General features: G+C 42.9%; 1 protein-coding gene across 1 annotated transcript in view; it reads left to right on the top strand.

Annotated features, from left to right (window-relative positions):
- The window catches only part of LOC139920080 (ryanodine receptor 2-like), a 69,275-nt gene that overhangs the window by 11,376 nt on the left and 38,624 nt on the right, over positions 1–19,275 (top strand). The window contains exons 18-50 of the mRNA XM_071909989.2: positions 1,212–1,453; positions 2,071–2,263; positions 2,539–2,758; positions 2,961–3,065; positions 3,240–3,343; positions 3,611–3,694; positions 4,319–4,478; positions 4,834–4,981; positions 5,287–5,495; positions 5,722–5,896; positions 6,635–6,843; positions 7,067–7,253; positions 7,609–7,741; positions 8,220–8,325; positions 8,673–8,833; positions 9,114–9,273; positions 9,495–9,581; positions 10,125–10,351; positions 10,948–11,161; positions 11,276–11,482; positions 11,546–11,932; positions 12,079–12,279; positions 12,636–12,747; positions 12,886–13,029; positions 13,508–13,784; positions 13,967–14,081; positions 14,352–14,484; positions 14,745–14,848; positions 15,388–15,523; positions 16,298–16,484; positions 17,394–17,502; positions 18,039–18,159; positions 18,840–19,009. Coding sequence (XP_071766090.2) covers positions 1,212–1,453; positions 2,071–2,263; positions 2,539–2,758; positions 2,961–3,065; positions 3,240–3,343; positions 3,611–3,694; positions 4,319–4,478; positions 4,834–4,981; positions 5,287–5,495; positions 5,722–5,896; positions 6,635–6,843; positions 7,067–7,253; positions 7,609–7,741; positions 8,220–8,325; positions 8,673–8,833; positions 9,114–9,273; positions 9,495–9,581; positions 10,125–10,351; positions 10,948–11,161; positions 11,276–11,482; positions 11,546–11,932; positions 12,079–12,279; positions 12,636–12,747; positions 12,886–13,029; positions 13,508–13,784; positions 13,967–14,081; positions 14,352–14,484; positions 14,745–14,848; positions 15,388–15,523; positions 16,298–16,484; positions 17,394–17,502; positions 18,039–18,159; positions 18,840–19,009 — 5,527 coding nt within the window. The remainder of the gene's footprint in view (positions 1–1,211; positions 1,454–2,070; positions 2,264–2,538; positions 2,759–2,960; positions 3,066–3,239; positions 3,344–3,610; positions 3,695–4,318; positions 4,479–4,833; positions 4,982–5,286; positions 5,496–5,721; positions 5,897–6,634; positions 6,844–7,066; positions 7,254–7,608; positions 7,742–8,219; positions 8,326–8,672; positions 8,834–9,113; positions 9,274–9,494; positions 9,582–10,124; positions 10,352–10,947; positions 11,162–11,275; positions 11,483–11,545; positions 11,933–12,078; positions 12,280–12,635; positions 12,748–12,885; positions 13,030–13,507; positions 13,785–13,966; positions 14,082–14,351; positions 14,485–14,744; positions 14,849–15,387; positions 15,524–16,297; positions 16,485–17,393; positions 17,503–18,038; positions 18,160–18,839; positions 19,010–19,275) is intronic.

The raw sequence follows: 19,275 nt of genomic DNA, 5'->3' as shown, positions 1-19,275 counted from the left end.
CATCTTCCTTTTCTTTTCTCTGTCTCTCAACATTTTGGCCTGCTCTTTGAGCTTGTCTTTTTCCTCCATCTGTCCTTTCTTCCTCACCAGCTGCCTCCTTGTCTCATCCCAATTCTTTCGTTATGATTTTTTTTCTCTCTATCCATCAGCCTGTTTTGTTCCTCAGGCCTTCTCTCTCATTTTCCTTTTCATTCTTCACATCTGTGCAATCCATTTTCCAGCTCCCTCTTCCTCCCCCAGCTTCATTTCTCATTCTCACTTTTACTCTTCTTCTGCTAAATCCCTCATTAGTACATCTACTTTCATTCTCTCTTCCTTTCTCTCCTCATTTTTCTTCTTCTCCTCTTCCATCCTCTCCTCCTCGCCTTCATTTTGTCAGTTCTCTGAGATGCTCTTTCGAACATGCTATTCTCTTTCTTATCCATCTTCTCATACTGTCTAATCTCTTTCATAATCTTTCACCAGCTCATAGTTCTTTCCCGACTCCTTCATTCTCTCAATTTCGCTACTTTTGTTCTCATGTCTCCACTGCTGTTAGAGCCCTGTCAGGGCGAGGCAAGTGTCGCTATTGGTGAACTGGCATTTTTCCAGATGCTTGGTCAGCCAGACCTGTTTGTCCTGTTTTTGACTTGTTGTCCTTCCTGCTCTGCTCCCAAATTATCTTTGGGATTTCCATATCATCATGTGTTATTAGGTGGTGTGCATGGGTGATTTTCATAAATTATTTTTTTCAGCGATTCTGTTTGTTACAACAATACTGTACTACCACAGCACTTTGGTGTTAACAGGTAGAGTTTTTAATATCAATGTAGTTTCACTCACCCCAGTCATGCAAACCCTCTTCACCCACCCCTCCACCTGAGCACCTGTAGTTTTCACATGAGTTGATAAATGTGTCTGGTGAGTATTATTTTTCTAGTTTCCCTACTGCATGGGATTTTAATTTAGTATTCCACTTGCAACAGGAATTCTATTGGTCTCAAAGAGCAAGTTTGTAACATTTGTTTTTCTCAACGATCATATGCTAAATTTCTTTGAAATTAATCATTATATTAAAGAACATTATACAGTAAACAAAACAAACATAACCAATAAAACTGTTTTTACTTTAAGATAGCCATCATGAATACTGAATACTGAAGACCACAGAAAGCCACCATCTCTTTCTCTTCTCTTGCCTCCTCTCTGTTTCTCTGCTCTGCCCATCAAAGCATGAGGCCCAACATCTTCCTGGCTATGGGGGAAGATTCAGCCCAGCATCGGAGGTGGTACTATGAGCTGGTTGTGGACCATGTGGACCCTTTCCTCACAGCTGAGCCCACCCACCTGCGTGTTGGCTGGGCCTGCACAGAGGGCTACCGGCCCAGGCCCACAGGAGGAGAAGGCTGGGGGTCTGTCGGGGTGGGAGACGACCTCTGCTCCTATGGCTTTGATGGGCTTCACCTCTGGTCAGGTGAGGGTGGGTTCAAACAGCAGATAGGTGATTCAGTGTATGTGCATGTCCATGCACTGTTGGTAAACGGCGTTCATTGAAATGGAATTCAGAATGCATGGAATATAAAGATAAAAAAAACCAAGGTGACTCTTTTCTGAAATATATAAAAAATACAATGCTTTTGTTTTTGGTTATTTCATATAGAAATGTTAAAAATGCACCAACGTGTTGTGGCATGTATATAAACAGCAGAAACAAACACTATACACAAACACTACAGTACATACACACACATACCAATATATCTGTGTACAGGGACAGGGAATACATTGAATATGACTTCACTTCAGTGCAAAAGACTCAAAGGGAATACCTGAAAGTTATACATGATTTGGCGTACAGTTTTTCTTTTCATTTCTTTTCAATCCTACATTTGTTCAGAAATAGAGACTGCATGAATTGTAGTCTGTTTACTCAGAAATGGAAAGAAGTCATTGTTATTCAAACCAGAGAATACTGAAGTATTTGTGGAAGAGACTCAGTGGTCCCAGTGGTGTTTGCTACTATAAACTGAACTGTTTGAGAGGATAGGTGTAACATGTTTGAACGCTAAAAGTCTCCCTCCTGAATCTCAGGCTGTGTGGGTCGCAGAGTGAGCTCTCCCTTCCCTCACCTGCTGAAAGACGAGGATGTGGTCAGCTGCTGCCTTGACCTCACTGCTCCCTGCATCTCCTTCCGGGTCAATGGTCTGCCTGTCCAGGGCATGCTGGAGAACTTCAACACCGACGGACTCCTTTATCCTGTGGTCAGCTTCTCTGCTGGAGTCAAGTCAGTGGTGGTGATGTGTTTGTGTTTAACTCTCCTCCATGGATGTCTTTTGGTTTCTCTCAAAAGTTTAAGTTGACTCAAAATGCTATATTCAAAATGGATGTAGTCTGTATTCAGTATACATCTAGGCTTCTCGGTCTTTCTAGATGGTACATAAAACTAATCATGAATATGAAAGACTTGAGTCCAGAGTTTTGTGAAGCATCGACCTTATGCATTTCTATCTAAATCATGTCATGAGATCAATACTTCCTTGTTCTATTTGTTGAAACCAGGGTTCGTTTCCTGTTTGGAGGGAGGCACGGGGAGTTCCGCTTCCTGCCTCCGCCGAGCTTTTCTCCATGTTCTGAGGCTCTGCTCCCCAGAGTCAAGCTGAAGGTAGAGCCATGTCAGAGATACACCCTGGATCATGGAGACGGGAAAAAGGAGCTCATTGGTCCCTCAGTACCCCTCACACCGGCTACCTTCACTCCCACACCAGTAGACATCAGCAAGGTACAGATCAGCACAATCAAACAGATTTTGTTTCTTTTACAGAAAGGGCATTTCTTATTTAGTTATTATTGATTTCTGATTTATTTATTTGTTTAATCAAATTAAATTTACATCACATTTGAAGCTGTTACCATGTCACTATACTTGTAACTGTATACATATAACTGTATAAACTTTTTCTTCACTTGTATTACCCTCATAGGTAGTATTGCTCCCACAACTGGAGCATATCCGAGAGAGACTGGCTGAGAATATCCATGAGCTCTGGGTGATGGAGAAGATCGATCTTGGATGGACACATGGACCTGTAAGAAAAGAGCAGGAACACTAATTTTAATTATTGTCAAATCAGTATAATTTGTTTCACACCATCTGACCCTTTCATGTAATACTAACATGCTGTGTAAACTTGCCCGGTCCAGTTTGCTTGGATTTTGCTTGGTTAAGCAGTGTGAAAGATGTCAGAGCTTTTGTTATATAGGTGAGAGATGAGGGTAAGAGGCTTGACCCCTGTCTGGTGGAGTTCTCCAAGCTGCCAGAGCAGGAGAGGAACCAGAACCTCCAGATGGCTCAGGACACCCTCAGGTGAGCTCCATTGCCTCTGTCATGCAATGAACAAGTGTCATGGTGATAATTTAAATCTAGTTATTTCTTTGATTGATTTATTGATAGATTTTCATTTTGCGGTTAAAACGTATTCAGATACACAGATGCATGTCAACACTAAGATCTTTCTCTCGCTGAAATTTTCCACTTGGAAGAAATCAACTAGTTAGTGTCTGTGACGGCCTATGTAGTAAGGACTGTTTTCCATGATTAGTGAATGCTTGTTTTCTTCTTTTTCCAATGGAGGACACTCCTTGCTCTTGGTTTCCACATCGGATTGGCTGATGAGCATGCTGATGAAGGAGTGAGATTCATGAGGCTTCCCACCAAGTATGTAACATTGGCATGTTCAAGGTGATGTTGGATTACATTATCTTGAACCCATGTCTCTTTCTCAATTTGCATTTGATGCATTTAATGTAATATCGGCTGAAGCACAATTCCAAAACAAAAGAACACAAGGACCCCGGAAGTAACTTGGCTGACGAGAACAAATTAGCAGCCCCAAGATTTATTATAAGAAGGATGCATCTCGTCCAAATGGTGCTATAGTCTGTAGTACAGAGCCGGTTGAAACAGAGAGGGAAAGTGAGTGAGCGTGAGTGAGTAGCTGAGCATCTTAATTGATTGCGACCGTGATGTCAAGCACACAGTCAATCTCAAAATATAATGATGCTTCTCTATGCTTGCTTTCGTGAGAATTTCATTCTCTCCATTACAATTGGGGAAGAACTCAAGTATCAACTTGGCATTCTTCGCTTGTTTTTACCCATTATATTTAAAACAGTTAACTTGCAAAGGCTTATAAAGAACAAGCACTATTTCAATCCTTTCATCTTTCTTATTCATAACTGTTAAAGCAAAACTAGAACCTCACCACTTACTCTGCAGTAATTTTTGAATACCAGCACTAATCTAAACACAATCATGTCCGCTCTGCATTCCCTTCCTTAGGTATGAGCAGCCTAGTGGCTACAGGCCTGCCCCAGTAGACCTGAGCCAGGTTTTTTTGAGCCCGGCCCTGGAGGAAGTGGTGGAGTTGCTGGCTGAGAATGACCACAATGTATGGGCCAGGGAGCGCATCAGGCAGGGATGGACGTATGGAGTTCAACAGGTTTATACTGTTCATACTGTGTATCTGAATTTGACAGGCCCTGTCCTGGAGGAATTGTAATTGAATGCTGTATTCAAAGTGTCATTACTTTCAGTCACTATATGTAGCCTAACTCAAAATTAATCTTTTCACCTTTTAAGTATTTTCAAATAGTAGAGGGAATATAAATGGAAAAGAGAGGAGAGAGATGAGTTGAAGGACCACATAGGAAACTGGAGTCAAATCCATGCATGCCCAGTACAGTCAAACACACAAATCCCCACAGTAGCACTTTGCTCTGGCATCCCAAAAAGATTAATATTTTACTCCAGTACATGTAGCTTCCAGTTCTGACTCTTTGCCCCTATATTTTCAGGATGTGAAGGCCAAGCGGAGCCCGCACCTCGTGCCCTACAGCCTTCTTGATGAGAAGACTAGGAGGTTGGGTAGGGAGGGTGTCAGAGAGACTGTCTGTATGCTCCTAGCCTATGGCTACAGCCTGGAGCCCCTCAACCAGGAACCGAGTATGTCTCAAAGCCCTTTCACTGCCCTTATCAGCTATACCTCACATTTCATTTCTCTTGTATTTATTTAACCAGTATGTGGTAATAAATGTAAGTTGAATCGAGTTACAGCTCTGTTTGTAATGAAATCAAAATTAAATGATTCAGTGCATTAGTTGCCCCATTTTTACAGATGTTTGAAGTAGAATGTTTAGACTACTGCAGCATTTGTCAACATGCAAATACATATATACACTGTCTATTCAATGGGAATTGAATCGTGCAAATCAGTTATCCATATTTTTTTCCCTTTCCTGGATTTGCAGCCGCGCTGCCAGACCCATGTCGCACCTCTGCTGAGAAGTGCCGGGTGTTCCGGCCAGATAAGTCGTATGCTGTGACCCGGGGGAAGTGGTACTTTGAGTTTGAGGTAGTGACAGTAGGGAACATGAGAGTGGGCTGGGCCCGGCCGGGCTGTACCTCAGACAGAGAGCTTGGCTCAGATGACCAGGCGTATGTCTTTGATGGATCTAAGGTGAGAAATGTGCAGTGTGCTATGTGCAGTTCACTGACACTGTGTTATATGATTTCTGGGCCATTTGGAGTCGCCAATGTGCGAAGTTGCCTGGTGCAGCTTTAATGTTTAACTGACCAAAGTGTGGTAACCCTTATTATTTTGGAGTGCCGAAAAATATGTTTTTCCCCTTTGGCTCTGCTTCTGTTCCTCTGTCTGTCTGTCTCTCCCCTTCCCTCACTTTCAGGCCCAGTGGTACCATCAGGGAGGTGAGCCCCTGGGACGTCCCTGGCAGAGAGGTGATGTGGTGGGCTGTTTGGCGGACATGGCTGAATGCACCATGACTGTCACGCTCAACGGAGAGGTGCTGTTTAACGACAGAGGATCAGAGCTGGCTGCCAAGGACTTTGATATCAGAGACGGTCTGGAACAGTTTTTAACTTAAAACAGTCTAGCCTGATATTCAGACTGATTGGCCATTTCTTTACCACTCCATTATTCAGCCTGAGCTTGCCTCCTAGTTAACCTTTTGCTGTGTGGGGGTGTTGATTTCCCCCTAACCAATCACTAGTGACGTTATTTTCAGTGACATTGATGCTGGGCGTATTTACTAACTTCATCAAGAATGTTGGTCGTTTTTGACAAAAATGTCATCTTTGCAAAGACAATATGTTGGTTAAGGGGGTGATTTCAACAAATATTATTCTGCCGAAACGCCAATGAAAAACGGTTCAAACTTGAATCCCGCCCACAAAGGCGCTGATTGGCTCGATTGTTTCTCAGAGTGACAACAAGCCGTTGGCTAGAGCAACTCCAGACTCTCTGAATCGCTTCGCTCTCTGGAGAGTGGGCGGGACGCGATTCAAGGCGTCTAGAACCAGGCTAATCTATTACACCAACTTGATATATTAAGCACAACTGCAGAAGATACACTGAGATATTGATGGTAATTGTTATCCCTGCGACAGTAGGGTCTCTATGGATCGCATTGTTGATCGTTCGGTCGGCCGCTCTGTTCACCATTTTTCACCCACATGCAAAATAGAGGAGGTTGCAGGGAGGTTGCAGACTCGCAATCGGGAGACCAGAGTTCGATTTGAATTTCAAACTCTATCCAAGACAAAAAAGATTTTTCACTCTATTCTGTTATTCTTCTTCAGGCCTGCTGCCAGTGGTCAGCGTTGGGGTGAACCAGGTGGGGAGGCTGAACCTCGGCCGCCAGGTGGGCTCCCTCCAGTACTTCACTGTGTGTGGCCTTCAGGAGGGCTACGAGCCCTTTGCTGTCAACATGGCCAGAGACCCAGCCCTGTGGATGAGCTGGAGACAGCCTCAGTTTACCTCCATACTGCCCGGTCATCACAATTTACTGGTTAGTTTATACAGTTTATAGGATATTTTGGGCCTAGAAGCTTGGTGAATGTTCCTTATCCTCAAGCATGTAGGATAGTGTGATATTAAATGGAATGTAGATATGGGCTTCTAGGAGAGGAATAATGGTGAGAGGAATAAAAAACACTTGGAGACCCAGGGTTGCTTATAGCACTCGTTAATGGAAAACAAGTCAGTCTTTAATTCTGACACTCTCATTTAAGGTCAGCAGAGTCAATGGGTCAGCTGATGCCTCATCCAGCCTGAGGGTCTGTCAGCGGGCTTTTGCACACCAGGGTGGAGGCAGTGAGATGGGCTTTTACCGTCTCAGCATGCCCATCCAGTGTGCTGCCACCCTCACTAGCCCTGCAGGGGGTGTGATTACAGCCGCCACCAACTCTTTCTCTCCAGGTAAGAATTATGTTACCTCACATCATATCAAATATGTTTACATTGGTCACAGTACCACTTGAGAAGACTTTTCAAAGGACTACCCACTTTCCTGCCGTAGGGTCTTGTTGGGTTTGCCATAACTAATTTGGAGCTATAGCTCAAATAGAAAATCACATTCCCCTTGCTGCAAGATGTAAAAATCATAGAGCTATTATGAGACGGAAATTGAGTGAAATAATTAATGCGTAAGATTTGGCTAGGGCTTCTTTGCAATTAATCCAGATTACTGATATTTTACTGTTATGACCTTGATGAATTGCTAGACTTGAGCTCCCCAGAGCCCTGATGTAATTAATTCCCAGTGTCCTTTCAGGCAGGAAAGAGCTGGAGGAGGTGGACTCTGACTTTGAGGTGCTGATGAAGTCGGCTCACGGCTTTGCTGGCTCAAGAGATGAGCTCAACCACAAGGACCACAGCCAAGACAAAACATCCAGACTCAAACAGCGGTAGGTTGAAGAGAAGCTGATGATGGGGGCGGGGGGAAATGCAATGAATAGTGTATGCACTTCTTAATAAGGAAGGAGAAGCACAAACGCATTAACATTTGCTTTGATAGTGTTATTTTAGTTGGGATAACATGTCCTATTATTAAGAGAAAAATGTTACGTTTAGTATTTTTGTCTGTATTTTTATGCCAAGGTGACCAAAATGAGAGACGTTATGAAACAACACAGGAATGAAGTTTCCCCAACAGAAATGGCAGAAAAGAGAACAAATCAATAGAATGAAAAAGATACACAGAGGGAGATAGGAAACAGACAGGCTCTATGTCTCACAATTTCACTCTGCTGTGTGTGAGTGTGTGTGTGTGTGTGTGTGTGTGTGTGTGTGTGTGTGTGTGTGTGTGTGTGTGTGTGTGTGTGTGTGTGTGTGTGTGCCTGTGTGCCTGTGTGCCTGTGTGCCTGTGTATTTCTGGTTTGTAAGGTTCATGCTGAAGAAGACCAAACCAGGCCTAGTCAGCATGAACTCATCTGCCCGTCTTCTGGAAGATGTCCTTGTTGACAAAGATCATCTGATCCAGAGCTCCACAGTAAGACCTTAACCCTAACCCATCATCTCATCATCTCTTAACTTTATAACCACAGAACATACAATAATACAAAGCTACTAAGGAATTTGTATATTAGGAAAGAATGAATGTAGTCATATCTATTTGAATGGATCTTTTTCATTTGGTTATTCTGATGTCAGTAAGGGCAAAATATTGGGCCTCATAGTGTCTCAGAGTGCAATAAAACTGAATAAAAGGTACATGCAGTGTGCTTCAGCCCTTCGCTGGTTGATAAAGTCATTTCAATGCTCAATTAGTCACAGTAAAAAAGTAAAATGGCAAATGTTAATATAGAAGAATAACACCAAATTGCCTGTCTCTTTCAGTATTATTACTCAGTGAGGGTGCTTCCAGGCCAGGAACCGTTCAATGTGTGGGTGGGCTGGGTGACCTCTGACTTCCACCAACATGACCTGACCTTTGACCCTGACAAATCCCGCACCGTCACTGTCACCCTGGGAGATGACAGTGGCAAAGTCCAGGAGAGGTCAGTGTACAAGGACAGTTAGATAATTGGCATGGCAGACTTCACCATACATTTAAATGGTTATGACAGACAGATGTTTTTGATTTTTGTCATAATTATGCAATTTACTCCTTAATTATAGTCATCCAAGTCTGTTTTATGAACTTCCATTTGATATTGAGGACCTCAATATTGAATGAGCTGGTGTAAAAGAGGATGTTCCATTGTTGCTTAAATTCACTGGTGCTTCAGTTGTGTTTTGATCACCAATTAGCCAACATATCCCTGTCCTCTTGCACAGTGTGAAGCGGTGTAACTGCTATATGGTGTGTGCTGGAGAGGCCACAGGCTTGTCTCAGAGCAGGAGAAGCACGGGGCTGGAGATAGGCTGTCTGATCGACACAGCCACTGGCCTGCTCACCTTCACCTCCAGCGGAGTAGAGATGGCCACCTTTTACCAAGTAGGCCACACAGGAAACTTTGATGTGTTTTTCCTCTCTATTCATAACAGTATTTCTTTCTATCACTAAGAATATATTAAAATATACAAATATTTAACTATTTTATTTATTCTACTATATCACACTTTGTTGGACATATTATCCAGCTAATCATAGTGAAGAATGTATCTCCTGTTGCATTGCATTACCAAACTGAGGTGTTACTATTGCATTATAACCAGGTGGAGGCTAGTACAAGGCTGTTCCCTGCGGTTTTTGTCAAGCCCACCACCAGCAACATGTTTCAGTTTGAGCTGGGACGTGTTAAGGTAATGATATTTTTAATATACTTTGCTTATTCTTTCTTTTATGTCTTCACTCATCTGCCCTCATGCCATGGCAAATAGTCCTCTCATTAGGAAGTTATGTTTTCTTCCTTGTCTGTTTGTTAGTAAGATATCTCAAACAGTAGCAAACAGATTTGGATGAAATTTTGTGGACAGATAGCCCTTGGCCCACGGATCAGTTAATTAGAGATTGGTGATGATCTGGATCAGTGATTTTTGCCATTGGATGATTATTGTTTTTTAGCCATAACTAATTATGCTGCTTTGATATGCTGGTGGCAAGGTCGAACTGCTGCTAGCCAGCATTGCATTCACATGCTATTTAATTGGAAAATCACACCCGGAAGACAAACAATAAACAAACACGCACCATTGTGGAGGCTGCAGCTTTGCAAGTTGGAGAATTATTCAGCATTGGTGGAGGTTTGTGCTCTGCTGAGTGCCTTCTAGCTTTTAATCTGTTGCCTGATTGACTCTTTGATTATCTTCTCTATTCTCTTTTTTCTTATCTTCCTCTCTGTCCAGAACGTGATGCCACTGTCAGCAGGTCTGCTCCGCAGCCAGAGGAGGAATGCCACTCCCCAGTGCCCTCCCAGGTTGCAGGTCCAGCAACTCATCCCGGTCTTGTGGACCCGGGTACCCAGCCATGCATTAAGGGTGTTGGTAGACCGACCAGATGAGCACCATGGCTGGAGGGTCCAATGCTCTGAGCACCTGCAGGTCATGACCCTTCACATCCCTGATGAAAACAGGTCAGAGAACAGAAAAAAAAAAGATTTTTGGAATTGGGCTTACAAATTCATGTAATACAGGTAAAATCTGTGCTGATTTGTCAGTTATCTCTTAGAGAAGCACAGAATGCAGGATACAAATTTATACATTTTGAGCATTTTCTCATGTTTTTGGGTACTATATGGAAGATATAAAAACTCAAGTCAAAAGATGTGAAATCTCCTACTTGTCAAGGACACAGTGGTAGCCTAATCTCTAGAGAAGTAAGCATGCGGCCATAAGGTTGCCATTTTGAATCCCTGGACCAGCTGGAAAAATGTGTGTGGGGGATTAAACAAATCACGCTGTCCCCTCCTTCAACAATTACCATCAAGGTGTCCTTGACCAAAGCACTCAATCCCCAACTGCTCAGTAGCCCACATTTCAAGACTACGGCTGCAGCTCCCAGGTGTGAACGTGTGTGTGAATGTCAATGTTTTTATTCAAACTTCCCTTCCCCTGCATCTAGTCCCCCAGGCTGAAGAAAAATACATTCTTGTCAACTTGACTCATTGCATGTGGGATAAAACAAAGTCCTGAGGTCCAATGTATGACTTATTGATGATATTATGCCTAGGTGTGTTGACATCTTGGAGCTGTCAGAACTTGATGACCTCCTGACCTTTCACCACCACACCCTCCTCCTCTACTGCTCCCTCTGTGCCCTTGGCAACACCAGAGTTTGCCACGCCCTCTGCAGTCACCTGGACCAATCACAAGTCCTCTATGCCATTCAGAGTCCCCACCTCCCTGGCCCACTCCGCTCAGCATTCTACCAGCTGCTCATTCAGGTAATGGCGCGTTGGAGTCAACGCTTTGTTTTGGGTTTCATTAAAACACAACTGAATGAGGAAACTTGGGTCTTAGGAGGACTACAAATGAATACTCTTATTGTTGTTCTCTAGGTTCACCTTAGCGCCCACGCCACAGCACGTCTCATGATGAACCAGGAGTACATTGTCCCTATGACAGACCAGACCAGAGCTATCACCCTCTACCCCGGCCCTGCCAATGGTGGGAACGGAGGGGGCAGTCGACCTCCACACGGCATTCCCAGCATTGGCCGTAGCACTTCTCTCAAGCCACGGATGCACTTCTCCACTCCTTGTTTTGTTAGGGGTGATGGGATGGCAGGAGATGGTGGTGAAAGTGATGGTGGTGGTCCTAGTTTTGAGATAGCCTGTACTGACAGCCCAGAAATCCCCCTGGACATATTGAGGAACCTGACTGTGGAGATGCTGACTGCAGCAGTGTGGGCCGTGGGACAGGGTGTGAGGGATCCTGAAGGGGGCAGCATTGAGCTTCTTCTGGTTCCCCTGATTAGACAGTTCTATACGCTACTGGTAATGGGGGTATTTGGGGATGAGGACCTTGGGAAAGTGCTCAGACTGATAGAACCTGGAGTCTTCTCCAGACAAGATGAAATCCATGAGGAGAAAGAGGAAGAGGAGGATAGTGATGATGAATCTGAAAAAGAGTGGGAAGGGGGCAATGACATAAAAGATGACACTCCCAAACTAGGACTTCTTCAGATGAAGCTTCCAGAAGCTGTCAAACTTGAGGTGAACCAGCAGATTTCTTTGACATGTTATTATTTCTATTTTTTCCATTGGCTCTAATTTTGGACTTTCAAATGCTCTGTTGTCATATTCCTATTCCGAGTTGAAAATGAATCATAAAGAAACTGGATGTAATTTTCTCCCTCCAGCTCTGCCAGCTGCTGTCCTACCTGTGTGACTGCCAGGTGCGCCACAGGGTCGAGGCTGTGGTGGCCTTCTCTGATGCCTTCGTGGGCCAGCTGCAGGAGAACCAGCGCTCCCGCTACGACGAGGTCATGCAGGCACTCAACATGTCCGCTGCCCTCACTGCCCGCAAGACAAAGGAGTTCCGCTCACCTCCACAGGAGCAGGTTGGATGGAGTGAAGTGGAAGTGTAGATGAAAGAGAATGATGGTCGAGAAATGCAGATTTGTAGTTGTTGCTGTGATTTAGGAGCTGTGCAGTTTGGGAATGGTGTTGCTTGAACAAATGTGATACATCTGTGTTGCAAAATGCAACAGTTACATATTCTAGTGTAGCAGAATCATTTTTGAATAAGATGGAAGTTACAAAATAGTTTACTAATGTCGCCTTAATAATCAATATCCTTTGAAAGTCACCAAAATATATCAAGTTACCTATGTTGTCTTCATGGTTCACCATGAAACTGTAGCATATCTAGTAATATCGTTTCTATGTGTGTTTCTGTGACCGGTTTCTCCTTCAGATCAACATGCTGCTGAGCTTCAGAGAGGATCAGCAGCAGGAGAACTGTCCATGCCCAGAGGAAATCAGACCGCTGCTGCTAGACTTCCACCACCTCCTCAACACACACTGTGGTAGGAATACCGTGTCTATCTTTCACACATTCACTGATCCATTGAACCGGGGACTATGAACAGGCCCTGAGAATGCACTTACTATGATGTGCGTAGTAACATACATAACACATAGCTTCTTTTGCTGTTGTTGGGTAGGCATTGAATTGGACAGTGACTCAGAGGAAGAGGAGGATGCTGAGATGTCCATGAAAGATCGACTCCTCAGTCTTGTGGTGAGAGTCATTGGACTGAAGAGGACACCCACAGAAGCTGAGGTGGACTATAGACCGCAGAGTCCCGGTAAGTGTATCTGTATTGCATACTTTTTTTTCCTTTCTTTGTCTCACTTTTTGTATTTTGGATACCAATGATTGCCATAACTACTACATACCATCATCATTACATACCATACTACATACTACATACAATACTACGTTTAATTTACCAGCACAAGGGATCTGATGTAACTAGCTCTTGTGCCATTTTTGGGTGTCTATGTAGAAACATAGCTTAGATGATAGAGGAAAGGAGTGGTTAGTGAGAGTGTGCCTTCCACCTATTTCACAACATTACACCCGATCATTTCTTATCTCACCATAGGTCTCAACAATGGGACGGCTGAGCCTGCTAACGTGAAACAGCCGACTCAGCAGTTCATCGTATGATATATATAGATATTTTTTAAGCTGTAAACACTTTTAGAGAAGGGGTAATAGGTTTACTCACCTTTCCACCTCCTACTTTTATCACCACTTTTCACCTGCTGGTACTTGTTCAGTGTCCCTCAAACAGCTGATCTCTGAGACGATGGTGCGCTGGGCCCAGGAGACCGTGATGGAGGACCCTGACCTGGTTAGGGCTATGTTCTCACTGCTGCACCGCCAGTATCAGGGCCTGGGGGGCCAGATGGGAGGACCCCTCTGCAGGGCGTATACCATCAGCCAGGCCTCGGTGGAGGACACCATGGCCCTCCTGGCCTCCCTGGGCCAGATCCGCTCCCTGCTCAGTGTCCGGATGGGGAAAGAGGAGGAGAGGCTGATGATCAGGGGACTAGGGTAGGGAGAAATTTGCAATGCAACATGGGATTTCTTCTTTTGACACCTTTTGATCAGTGTGAACTTTGGTCCCTTGTGTAATTCACTGTATTCATTAATTCATGACACATTCACACGTCATCTGTGGGAAAGTATTCTCACATTTCTGTCTTATTTCTTCTGGTTTCACTGTCCATGTACAGAGACATCATGAACAATAAAGTTTTCTACCAGCACCCCAACCTTATGAGAGCATTGGGGATGCATGAGACAGTGATGGAGGTGATGGTCAATGTACTGGGAGAAGGAGAATCTAAGGTGAGATGCATACAACTTTATATTGACAACATGGAGAAAATATGTGTAACCAAGGAAACTAGTCATCAGCTGTTGTTCAAGAGAGCAAATCAGTTCGTCACTTCAGTAATTTGTGAGTCTAGTGCTAGGTATGAAAAAGATTCTAGCTGATATGTGTCATTAATTTGGCAGTGTGTTATCACCAGCATGATCAGAGCAATTCTACTCATCTTTGTGCATTGCCTCCTACCATTTTATTTCTCTTTTTATCCTTGCATTTTCTTCTGCTAGGAGATTACTTTCCCCAAGATGGTGGCCCACTGCTGTCGCTTCCTGTGTTATTTTTGCCGCATCAGCCGTCACAATCAGGGAGCCCTGTTTGATCACCTCAGCTACCTGTTGGAGAACAGCAGTGTTGGACTAGGTTAGTCTTATTCAGTTGTTGCTCTGTGTCTTCCTATACTTTAGTAGGAAATGTGTTGTCCAGTTTTAGAGTGTTTTTAAAAAGTTGTCTTCTTAGCCTGGAGACTTATTCTTGTTAGTTGTGGTCTTGGTATGTGGTGAATGCAGTTTTGCCAGGGCTGTAATAACAACCATGTGAGGGTATTAAGAAGTTAACTCCCAACAACCTGATATTATAAATGGTTTGTGTTGTGCTGATGGTTTTATGCCCTTCTCCCCTAGCCTCTCCATCCATGCGTGGGGCCACTCCTCTGGATGTGGCTGCAGCCTCTGTTATGGATAACAATGAACTGGCCTTAGCACTTAGGGAACCTGACCTAGAGAAGGTGAATTGAGTTCATATTCTGCTCCTTCCTCTTTTCTTACAGTACCTCTATTTATAGTCTCTATTATATTGTGTACACATAGATAGCTGTGCTTCACTGTAAAGAACATGCTGTGCCATTGCATTTTTTGCAGTGTCTCTGTGTATCTTTTCAGTCAACTCTGTGATGTATGTATGTATCTGTCTGAGTAAATGTTTTGGCGTCTTGGTTCTATGTGTGTTGGTGGTACTGTCACTGTGTGTGAAGTCATCTCTTCCGCTCTATATCATTCCCTCTCTGTCCCCTCTCCCTCTTCCTGCCTCCTGCATGCTCTGCTGTAAATTTATATACTTTCCTATTTTTTCATTAATATGCCTTAAATTTTGGTTAATATGTTCCATATGTTAACGTCAGATGTGATATGTTTGAGAAACCCCATTTGGTCTACTCTTATTTATATTCTATTTTTTCTTTGCTGTATCCTGTTATTTGCTAAACTAATCTATAATCTAATCTAATCTAATCTAATCTAATCTAATCTAATCTAATCTAATCTCCAGGTGGTCCAGTACCTTGCTGGCTGTGGTCTCCAGAGCTGTCCGATGCTGGTGGCTAAAGGCTATCCTGATATTGGATGGAACCCTGTCGAGGGCGAGCGTTACCTGGATTTCCTACGTTTTGCTGTCTTCTGTAATGGTAACCTGTTAGACCTACCCATAAATATAATGATCAGACTTCAAGTGGTAGTTCAAACAATGAAACAGCAAAACACCACTTTTCAAATCTCAGTTGTTGACAAAAAGACTCTGCTTAGAATTACTGTAGGCCTTCATGCTAAACTGATTAACCAAATCAATTCAATTCACTTAAAATCATTATTGTTCCATAAGGGAAGTTTGGTTTGTTGAAAGGGTTTAAAATAAAAACACTTCACAAATCACCACATCATGTACCACACAAACAAATATTAGTTGATAAGACCAGAGAGGAAATCAATATTTTGCTGCAGTGCGAAAATAATAAGAGCAAAATACAAAGTCCCTAAGTAGACACAAGAGGTTACATCATTTCATGTGCAAATTAAGCAATCTAATTGCAGTTGAGATAATTGACTCTCTGGTTCTTCTACTATTGATTTTACTCACTCTGAAGCGGCGCCTGGAGGGCATCGACTCTAACTCTCCTTTAAGGGGTTGGCAGGGGAGTCAAATGGCATTGGCTTTCCTCAACACATGCCTGTCAATGATTTCAGTTGTGCCTGTAACCTGGCTATTATTTTCACTAAGCTCCTCAGTCTGTTTTTATAGATTTTGTTGATTTGCTATCATTATATAATTTGTGAAAATTTCTATCATTGAAATTCTGCTCTAAAATTGTGCCTGCTCTCACCTCATTCCTCTCCGACACAAAATCCTCAATTTCATCCAGAATAGCACTGATTTGTCTCTGCCTCCTGTGCATTAACTACAGGTGAGAGCGTAGAGGAGAACGCTTATGTGGTCTTGAGGCTGCTGATTCGTCGGCCCGAGTGCTTTGGGCCTGCCCTGCGAGGTGAGGGGGGGGACGGCCTCCTGGCAGCCATGGAGGAAGCCATTAGGATCTCCGAGGACCTTTCCATGGACGGACCTTCCACCACCTACCAGTCCAACAGAACGCTGTCAGTCAGAATGCATTAGATATTGAGAACTGTTTTTTGTGTGTGTGTGTGTGGCTGTCACATGCTTTTAAGTTTGGGGAACGCTTCCAAATATCCCCAAAGAGCAGAATTTTGATGATACAAACAGAAAATAGGTTTGATGCTCTACTTTTTCTGTCCTTCTCTCTGACAGCCTCAGACTGTTGGTGTCATGTCAATAAACAAAGTATTGACAAGGATATTTGGTCTATACTGTATATGTAATGGCAAATCCAACAATTTATATTTCATCATTTATTCACCGTTTTATGTGCTTTCAACATTGTTTCTTTAAATGCAGGTAGTGAAAACTCACTGTCATTTATAAATTAAAATGCCCCTTTGGGTATCAGCCTGTTCAACACTGTTTTATTACACTGTTTTATTGCCATTGCTCTCAAGAATTGACTATACTTTCATGAAATTGTTGATTTTTAAGGTGCATAAAGCTTTGATGTGCGACGTATTAATTTGGCAGCTGGCCACTGCTCTGTCTGTGCTGTGTCCCTCCTATCACAATTGTCAAAATTTTAAATTAATTTCAAGGAGGATTGAAGTTTAGAAAATGGTAATAAAAAAGCTTTCCCTGTCAGTTGTTTCATTCTGATCAAATGTTTGATAAAAGTGACATTTCTTTTGTTGTGTGAGTGTGTATTAGTGTGTTGTTTATCCAAAACAATACTGTGATGCTGGCAGTCGCCTGCTGTGTATCCCGTCTGGCTAATGGCTGTTTTATTTAAGGATAAGCACCAACTTGGGTCCATTAAAAATCCTTACTTGCCATCAATGTGAGAGGGAAGGCTGGCTAAAAAGAAACAAACCTAGACTGAAAACATGGTTTATCTCAGTTTTTGACAACATTTTGACTGTTATAATTGTTCCTCGTTACAGAAATGTTGTCCAGGACGATGATGATGACCTCATCCACATGGGACATGCCATCATGACCTTCTACTCGGCCCTCATCGACCTGCTTGGCCGCTGCGCCCCGGAGATGCACGTGAGTGTATTTTAGCATTCAGGAACCCTCCCCAGTCAATACTCATTGAAGTCTCAGGGTTTTATTTACTGCCATCAGACCAAGAGACTCTAATGGGGAGAGACAGAACTGAGGAACTGGAAGGGGATGACAGCTTTTTAAAGAATGAGTCAGTTTGGTGCTTTTACTTTTCAACTGAATGGCAGTATGTGCAGAGATGAATAACTAGAAGATTTGACTGTGGTCAATTGCTTGATATTAACATTCAATGTGAGAGCAATCAATATCAGCAAAAACAATATTAATGTTTCTACATTCTACAACAATGAACTTTGCCAGTTGTATCATATATTAATATACACTGAATGTACAAAATATTAGGGACATTTACTCTTTTCATGAAGTACACTGATGAGGTGAATCCATATAAAAGCCATTTTTGACTTCCTGTATTAAATCTATACCAATCACAAATGAGGAGATGTAGATAAAGAGAAGCAGATGAGACAATTTATACGAATGACCATAAATAACGTTTTTTCTCCAATCTTGTCTAGTTGATCCATGCAGGCAAAGGGGAAGCCATCCGCATCCGGGCCATCCTGAGGTCACTCATCCCAATCCAGGACCTCGAGGGGGTCATCAGCATCCCCTTTCAAATCCCTGCACTGGCTAAAGGTCAGATCAGCCTGTCGTCTTCCTATCACTGCATTAATTTCAGCCTATTTCAAGCCAGTGCAAAGAAACCATTAGTTCTGTACTGGTTTCCCTGCTGTGGCTGCCTATAAAATTCTGGATTGATTTTATGATCCTTTTAATTTTTCATAATTTCATAATTAGTAATTATTGACCCCTCACAAAGCTGCAAGGTTGCTTAGGTCTTAAGACAAAGGGCTTTTGGCCAACCTCTGCATCTCAAAACTCATCTTTTATGTTAGCGTTCCACTGTTATTGGTTTGTCTTGTCAGAATTTACTTTTGTTAAGTTTCCTCCTTATGTTTTGTGAAGCATGTTGTAACTCTGGTTATGAAAGGTGCTATATAAACACAGATTTTACTTGATTACTTACTTTACTGTATAAAATTTTCATTAACTTTCATTAAACCTGTTAAATTGAAAGGACTACAAACTGTGTAATGATAACATATTGGTCCTTGATGGGGCTTTCTTTTTCTTTTTTAACAGATAGTAAGTAGCTGTAATCTGTAGCTGTGATTGAGCCATGTATTGCATTGCATTTAAATTGAGATCTTGGATCCAGAACATTTCCCAGTTAGTGCAAACAAGTTCAGCAATCAAACAACTTGATGAGATGAGAGAACATTATTTCAAGTCCTGCTCTTCTTTCATTTGTCCAGATGGTACGGTGGTTGAGCCTGACCCGTCCACTGTGTTCTGCCCAGACCACAAAGCAGCTATGGTTCTGTTCCTGGACCGGGTCTACGGCATTCAGGACCAGAGCTTCCTTCTTCACCTGCTAGAAGTTGGCTTCCTGCCCGACCTTCAGGCAGCCGCCTCGCTTGACACAGTGAGCAGAGACAAATTTATTTTGTTGCTGCAGTCGCCTGCTGGAGAGATCCAGTGTAACATCGCAGGAGTGACTCACTGTGACTTAACATCGATCCAAGCTGTTTACACCATCACCAATGGAAAAGATCCATCTCTCTCCCCATGTTTCCTAGCTGTGACTCAGCTTTGATTTACCACACCGTTACTTTGATTACCTATTGATTATCATCACTTAGGGAGATCTGCCACGCTGCCACAACATGACTCTGATCAACTGTAAATCTG

Source organism: Centroberyx gerrardi, chromosome 15, assembly GCF_048128805.1.
Source record: "Centroberyx gerrardi isolate f3 chromosome 15, fCenGer3.hap1.cur.20231027, whole genome shotgun sequence".
Taxonomy (NCBI): Eukaryota; Metazoa; Chordata; class Actinopteri; order Beryciformes; family Berycidae; genus Centroberyx; species Centroberyx gerrardi.
The sequence above is the reverse complement of the archived record's forward strand: the minus strand, read 5'-3'. Positions and strand labels throughout refer to the sequence as shown.